The sequence below is a fragment of the Fulmarus glacialis genome, unplaced genomic scaffold (assembly GCF_000690835.1).
Source record: "Fulmarus glacialis isolate BGI_N327 unplaced genomic scaffold, ASM69083v1 scaffold1549, whole genome shotgun sequence".
NCBI classification, from domain to species: Eukaryota; Metazoa; Chordata; class Aves; order Procellariiformes; family Procellariidae; genus Fulmarus; species Fulmarus glacialis.
In genome coordinates this window covers 1-8,420 of record NW_009234988.1, presented here as the reverse complement: position 1 = coordinate 8,420, position 8,420 = coordinate 1, and the positions used below count along the sequence as shown (strand labels likewise).

The window sequence follows — 8,420 nt, the reverse complement described above, 5'->3', positions numbered from 1 at the left end:
CTTTCATGTTGGGAAAACACTGTTGGGCTTGAAAGACATGTTTTTCAGGGATGTCAGAAGAAGCAAACAGGTGGTACTCTGGGTTGAGGACACTACTAATATGCCATGATACTCTTTACGATGGACCAAACAGTCAGTTGGGGTATATCTCATGTAGGATCCCTAATCTGGCTGTTTCTTTTTTCCCCCTCTTCCAGTGCCAGTTTGTAGCCATTGCTGCTCATTCTTCCTACAACCTCTTCACAGAATGCCCGTTCCCCGATGGCTTCAACATTGCAGTCTTCCTCTACGTTCTCAGCCTCATTGCTCTCTTCCTACACTTCTACTATCGGACCTACACTAGGCGAAAGCAGGAGAAGCTAACTTAAAATCAAAGAGGAGAATGAGTGCAGTCTGATGAACTTGCACGTTCTCTGCTGCTTCTAACGTGATTGCATGAAGAAAATATAGTTGGGGAGTGTGTGCGAGGCTCGTGTGTAGACTCACAGTTGCCTTCAAGTATCTCAAGTTAGGAAGAAAAAAGGAATGACATAAACTCAGGGATTAAGGTATTGAGGAGCATACTTAATTGAAACTGATGGAAAGCCAAGCCAAGTAGTCATCAACATAGCAGCCTTTGTGAAATAAGCACCAGAAGATCTCCTCCTTCCCTTCCATCTGTTAGCTCAGTTTGCAAGGTCTAGCATCCAACCATGACTCCTTGGCTCATCTCTTAGGCTATAGACGGTTTCTTTGCATTCATAAGACTATCTCAGCTTACCATTCTAGATCAGGCAGGGTCAGGTGCCTCCAGCCTTGAAAGCAGTATCCAGGTAACAGCAGCAGCCAGGAACTCTCTGGGACTGCAGGGTGCATTCACCTGTACACTGCATCCCAGCCTTTCCTATTAAGGAAGCTCCCACTGGGACTGAAGTGAATTACACCTATATGGCCCTGATGGTTTAACTTTATATTAGCATAAGGATGAAGGAAATTGGACATTATGTTGTCCAACTGGACAGGCACTTCTGTTCCTTCGCTGTTCTGAAGCTAAAGAAGGCATTATTAGCACTTTCGTCCTAAGTAAGAAACTAATGCAGTAAGAATCATCATGTACCATTTTCTGGAATGCTTATTTGCCTTTGGTTGCTTTCATAACCATAGAGAACTTTTAAGGCATGAAGATTACTTGGCATTGCTCCTTATAGATGCCATATTTTTTAATAGAAAGAATAGATTGAGGTTCCCTATTAATAACTTTTTTCCTCTAATTTGTTGTTGTTGTTATTATTATAATAATTTAAAAATTTTGCTTCTCATGAAAGATAGAAAGTTTTACACCACCATAAGCAACCATCTCCACTACCAATTTGTACGAGTATTAATACAAAATGTATAAAGTCAATTCATTGGCTAGTGCAAAGCTGCATAGCTCCATTGACTTTATCAGGTCACTTATTGGCTCCTTTTTTGCTCCTAAATCAATTACAACTAGACTTTGGCACTTATATTCATCTGTAGACGGTTAAATGCTGTCAAAGTTTTGATCTGGTAGTGCTTTGAAAACCCTAAATTCAGATTTTAAACTACAAAGTGGTATTTATTTATTGCATTCTGCTTTGTTGATTGAAATAAGTATTATGGAGTAGTGATTTTTTCACAGTTGAAACACAAAGCTCTTGAAGGAGAGGATTAGAATTAGTAATATGGTGCATTGCCATTGCCAAGCCAAATTCACCTCAAACGTAAAGAAGTCAAACTCCTCTGGGAATGTCCAGAGGATTAGATGCTAGCCAGAACTTAGCAAATGGGTGTACACAAAAAAAATTGTATGCTCTACACCAGCTTGGAGTTTAGTGGCTATGCAGAATAAATGCAACTTGTTCATCACTGGTCTGTGTTCAGGCGCCAGACCTTTCCTTTAGCTACTAGATGCACATGTATAAGATAAAACAATGTTCTTCCATTCCTTGCCCCCTCCCCTTCACACACATACACAAAGGATTTGTTTGCATTACCACAATCATACATTATAAATGTCATTCCATTGATTTGAGTAGTCTTTCTTCTGATTTTCACTGGTGAGTATGAAAAGCAAAGCAGGGCTTATTTTACACCCATGTGCTAGCTGGTTTTCTTCCTGCCAAGTATTTCTTCACGCTACTTACTATATAAATTGTACTGCTTTTGCATACTAGAACGCTACTTTTGTTAGAGCTTTAAATAATAAACCTCTGTGTGGGTCCTCCATTCTTCCCTTTGCTTGGTAAGGCAGGAAAAAAAATCTGCTGTGTATCTAACATACTGTATTCATGTTGAGAGTTTCCCCAGGGGCCTCTCCAGCATTGAAGACTTAGTGCAAGTAAAGCTGTTTCATTACTCCTATCCACTTAATGATTCATTTATGGCCCTATCCTGCTTAAACCATCAGCACATTTGGTCCCCAAGTTTCATGGAAGAGCATACCTTCCTGCAGCTGGCTAAATTATCTGTGCTTACAAAGAAATCTAATGAATTTAGCTCTTTTTCCCATATGTGAGGGGATCATGAGTAGGTCTCAACCTCCGTTTCCCCTCACATAAGCTTCTTCAGATTGTAGTTACTAATTTCAAGGGCTTTACTAATAACTTTATACCAAAGTAAGCATCAAATATTTTGATTTTCCTTGATTCATTCATAATTCATGACTGCTTAAAAATTAGAAATGAGCAGGAAATTTGGATGAGATTACTCAATGTTTTTGCAAATCCACTCCTTTTTAAAATACATAAATTTGTAAACATGTCATTTAGCTTTTTTTAAGCAGCCTATGCAGCTTAATTTGTGTCTGTGTATGACAGAGCTCACTGCAGTAGATTCTGGACCGTGACTGGCCACAGAGCTGGTAACAAAATACAAAAGTATGAATTTGTCACCTGACAACTTGTAGTAAGTGACTGATCACCTAAATCACACGCCACTGTAACTATTTGTCCTAGACATGCAATCTTTGATCTATCTATGCCTGTCCCTCTTCCTCACAGCCTGAGTGACTGGCCTGATCTTGCACTTTTGAAATGGTAAGAGCTTTTTGTCAGTGTGACTTCAATGGCAATTTTCCATTGGGTGATAAGGACGGATCAAATTTGCCCAGAAACCCCATGCTTTGCATACAGAAATAGATATTGGTATGGAGTACAGCCATTACAAAAGCATCGATGCAAACAAAATTCACTTATGAGTGTATCTGCGCTAGCAGTGAAGGTAAAATTGCATAGGTATAGCTGAGTGGCTCTGCACGTCTTGAGTCTTTGCTCCTTCAGATTGCACTCACTTGTTTCATTCTTCTGTTTCAAATTGGGTTATCACAGTTGGTACTGTCCACTTGGGTCATCCTGTTGTGACAAGAGATAAAACCTGAAAGTAGAGGTACGTGCTCCTGGAACGTAAAAGCAAATAAAGGCACAGAATGAGATTTCCCCTTTAAGATCAAGTCCCTAGAGTTAAAGATTACACCACAGTAATGCACTGTAAGTCAAAAGGGCTGGAAATTACAAATTGCAAGTTTGGATGATTCATGCTGTCTGGCAGAGTCCAAAGCTTTGAGGGTGAATTGAAAATATCCTGTCGCAGCTGGACTTATAAAAACCTCTGGGCCAAATGCTGATTCCACTAATATCAATGACAAAGCCTGCAGATTTCACTGAAAATAAGATGGCACAGCTGTGTGAAAAACAATGCAGCTACATGGCCTGGTTTGTGTGTGAGCAGACTGGAGTGTTATTCAAGCACAACAGATGACTTTTAAGACACAGTTGTGTGCAAGACTCCCCCTTATAAAATGTGGGTCATTATATGTTCTTAGAGTAGTTTACATTCACAAAATGTAAAGCATAACGTTAAGTAGTCTGTTTAAATGAATAAGCTTGGTATCTGGTAGTGCTCAGCATCTTTCCTACCATTCAAGACAATGTAAATTACGGATGTTCTGATCAAATTACTTTTGAATTAACCAGACCATTTACTCAATGCTTACTTTCTCTGTGAAGATAAATGAGAGGGATTCTCATTTTAATCAAAACAAAATACAGAAAGTAAAATCAATTACTATTTAATGTTTTTTCCATCACTGTGTGATGGAAAGTCTCCAGAGGAACTTGGGCTTAAAATTAAAAACCAATATAAAATGCAGGAACATGCTTGGGTTTTAACTACTGGATTTTTTTTTTTACACTATCAGAAAATATGGCAGTGTGTTGTTTTTAAAAAAGGCAGAAGAATTACTCTAAACAACTAATTAAACAAAACCAGGATACAGTAGATTGCTCTGTACAATAAATAAAAATTTGTTGATACAGATTTAAAACACCTCCAAGCCAAATGTTAAAAAAGATCAGCTGACCCTATATATAGAACAGTGTGAATTTGCTGAACTCATTAATGAATAACTTCATGGATTAGGCCTCAATAGATGGAGTGCTCATATCCAGATGTTTACTGTGATTTGTCAATGGCCTTTGTACTTAATCCTCCTGAACAGGAAATAAAAGTCTTTTCTCTGGGGTCTCCCCTGGGGACTGTGGCAGTCTCTCTCTCTGGCCTGAGTCATTTCAACACAGGATCAGGCTGCTGGGGAATTAACCAAGTGGAGAAGGCACAGATTTGCCTTTAACCCTTTCGGTTTCTTTTCGGCTTCAGATGGCGTCCTCACTGTCTGTCATGATGGGAATGTTAGTCAACACATGGCAAAATAAAAAAGGAGTCACCCATGTCATCCCATGAGGCACATTTGTGGGGTCCCTGTCCCCACAAAATGTGTCGAAGCAGACATGTCTAGTCCCACCACCACTGAAGGGGAGGGCTGTGGGCAGATTAAGCCTCTAGAGGCTGGTATATGTCTCCCCACATCTCAGCATCATGTTTTTATTTTGGTGAGGCTGAAGCTCCACAGCCACTGTGATAGGGATGGCCCAAGAGGGAGTATTTGTGAAAAGACTGGATGTCCCCAAGGTGTCCTTAGTCAGGTATACCAGAGCATGTGTAGTTTGTGTGTACGTGTATGCGTGTATGGGTAGATGAGTGCAGCCTCTGCAGACTATCTCCATTTCTCATTTCTCAACATGTGAGGCCCCCACATGGGATGGGTCACTCATTTCACTGTGTGGGAGTGTCCCGCTGAATGACAGCTCCCAGCAGCCTCACCGCTGCCACTCCTGCTATGTAATGGTGTGTATTGAGTGCTGCTCATCAGCCCATGACGGCTTGGATGAGCCAGTTGCATCTGTCCCAGTACCCAAGAGCAGTGGGAGGCCAGTGCAAAGCTGAAAATGCAGCAGAAGATGGGGGACAGTTACAGAAATCTCGTACGTGGTGCACATGATTACACAGGTCTGAGCGTAGGCATGTGTTATTCATGTCCCCGGCATGATGGCAGTACAGGGCATAAGGATATGATCCTTCTTTTCTCCACATGGAAGTGTTGGTAAGGTAGCGTTAGGGATGCAGACCTGTCTCTAGGTAAAAGATAGAGAATCTCTAGTTTGGACAGTGTTTCTTCTTCTGCAAAGCCTGTATGAGCCTCTCATAGGTGCTAGTTGGTAAAGTAGGGAATCTTAAAAGAATCGCATTTAGGCAGCCTCTTGATGCTGCCTAACCAGGGGAGTTCCATTTACCAGCCACCTGTCCAGCCTCAGGAGAAAACCTCCAAATGAGGCTGCGGGATAAGCCACTAATGATGGACCAGATGGGGGAAAAAAGCAACATCCCAGTCACAGGGGATGACAAAAGGCATTGTAACTGGATTAGAAGAACTGAGTGGCAGCTGGAGAGAATAGCAAGTTTTGGTGTGGATGTGCTGGAGTGTATGGGACTGATGGCGTATGTGCATGTGCTCAGGGTAGAAAATACTTTTTGCTAAATCACAAGAATGGGGACAAATAAATTCTTTGTCAGGAAGTGCCTGGTTAAAACATTAGTAGCACATCTCGGTACTTGATATGTCCCACTATTCTGCGTGTCATCCTTTCTCTCTAGTACTTTGGCTTTCTGCTGGTAGGACTGCTCTTCAAGGCAGTGTTCAGAGTCTTTTCATCACACTCAAAAAATTAAGGATGCTAAATAAGAATTGCCCTTTAAAATTCCCTGCTTGATGTTTCTTCCCCTTTAACATCATCCTTCCACTTTCTCTTCACCCCCTTCTCCCCTCTTCTTTGTACCCACATATACAGATATCATACTAGATTCTCAGAATTGTTAAAGCTGCAAAGCATGTAGTTATATTCTACTCAAACATTATACAGAGCAGCTGTATTTTCCTCCTGTAACAATAATGCACATTTTCTTCATAGGGTTTTCAGAGAGGCTTTCAGCAAGATGAATGTGGGCAAGTCTGTCTTTTTCTCTGCACTTTAGCATAATCCCATCTGCCTGCAAATTCAGGATGTGAACACTGCAACACAACATTTAGAAGGGCTAGAAACTTGGGTTTTAATCAAGGGAGAATTTAAATTCAGCATAATCTCTTCCAGGCGTCAGAGAAGTGCTGCTCCTTGTTGTTGATGAAGGAATGGCAGAATGGATACAACCGTTTGAGAGGCAGCAAATTTACTGGCCCTCTGTGCACTTTCTTCCGCTCTGCGCAGTGCCCACTGTCAGCCCCCCTCGGCTGCATCCCCAGAAGGCTGTCTGCCACAGTCCTGAGCGTGCTTACTGCACAGGGGAATTTTTGAAAGTTCCTCCGGGAGTGGGAACTGAAGTGTGGGAACAGGATTGAGAATGAATGTGGGTGTTTTTCAAGGGGTGCTTGAAAGAGGGGGGGGGAGATCTGTGATGGTTAGCATGGGTATGTCCCTCTAGAGAGCTGGGGTTTGTTCTTGGAGCCTGGGGGACTCATCTAATGCAATGACAGGTCACATAAATGCAGGGTGGTTGCAAGCAAAGGCTAAATGTAACCCTTGTGGGAGGAAGTCCCTGGAAGGGGGTTTTGCAGATGGGGAGAAGGGTGTTTATGTTCAAACACATGCAGGAACAGGCTGAATGAAAAAAATACAGAGGTGAGGGAGCAGGCACAGGTGCTGACAAGTCATCTGTTTCGTGTTGTGTTACTGATTATATTCGTATGCAGATGAAAGCACAGTGAGTGTCCATGGATGCCTGTGACTGGCTCTGTGAAAGGGACATATTCACTGAGCAGACTCCAAAGGTGTTCATTGTGATGGCCGGGTGCCACCGTTCTGGGGTGCAGGTTATTAATTTTGACTGGCATTGCCTCCGGGAGATCTATATGAACTTGTCTAGGGATGAAATAAAAGATTATTCCTGAGGCAAGGTTTGGAGGGAGAACATCTTGCATTAGAGGAGCTGACAGAGCTGGAAAAACAGAATAATTTTCCAGTGTGCAAGCCCTTCCTCTGGTTATAATCTCTGACATGCATTCATAACAGATCAGTCATTATTTGTCAGGGTGCTCAGGTGTGTCTGTATTTATTGCAGAGTTTGCTAGTCCCAAAGGGTATTATACTACATTTTGCAGGTTTGATACATTATTCTGTTAAATGACTGCTCCTGTAAATCAAAGGACCATTATTTTCAAAGGGCTGCTCTAAAAAACTTATCTGTAATTTTGCTTCTAGGAATTACTTGTGTGAGTAAGGTAATCCTTTCCTTCACCGGCACAGTAATTCTGTGCTCAGTTCTCAGACGTAAATTACAGAACATGACCATGTCATGGACAAATCATCATTTACAGTAACCATTTAATATAATGATGGTTTTCTATTTTGGCACTGTTTTTCATATCTTTGGGTGTATTTCATACACAGAAGTAATGTTTTAAATTAAGTGAAAACCCACTAATCCCAGTGAATCTAGGTAAACTATTCACTGGAGCTATGAGTACTACCGCAAGGATTCACTAAAAATGTCACTGCAGTGATGCCAACTGGAAGGCAAAATGGTTTTTCACGTAATTTAGTATTTTCTATACTTGATTTTGTTAGAAACCCAGAAACTCTGCAACAGTGGAGTGGTATATATACCACTTAATCCTACAGTATTTGTATATATATTTAGTATATTCCCCTGTAGACCTCGAATAGAATAGATGAGCTCACAGTTTGAATATAGAAAATAAGATCTTAGCATTGATTGTATTACTGAACTGTAATTGAGGTCATTGTGTAAAGCTGCTCCAATTCATTTTCTCTAATAAAATATGCATCTACTGAAATGTATCAGCCTTGGATGTGGGTTTAAGAATGCACTGAAGGGAAAGTACAGTCCCGGTTTGCAAATGTTAACATGAAGGTAGCCTGGTAGAAATGTTGTCGCCTGCTGGCTTTGGAAGCACCTTTTGGAGCTGCACCAATTCCATGACAAACTGGGGGTAGAAGGGGGAAGAGCAAAGCAAAGCGAAAGAAAACACCCAATCCCTTCCTTTGTTCTCATTACGCTGGGGCGGGGGG

General features: G+C 41.3%; 1 protein-coding gene across 1 annotated transcript in view; it reads left to right on the top strand.

Moving 5' to 3' along the window:
* LOC104082606 (elongation of very long chain fatty acids protein 4-like) overlaps nt 1–368 on the top strand; it is a 9,303-nt gene extending 8,935 nt beyond the window's left edge. Inside the window, exon 7 of the mRNA XM_009585802.1 lies at nt 198–368. Coding sequence (XP_009584097.1) covers nt 198–368 — 171 coding nt within the window. The remainder of the gene's footprint in view (nt 1–197) is intronic.
* Nucleotides 369–8,420: the final 8,052 nt, after the last annotated feature.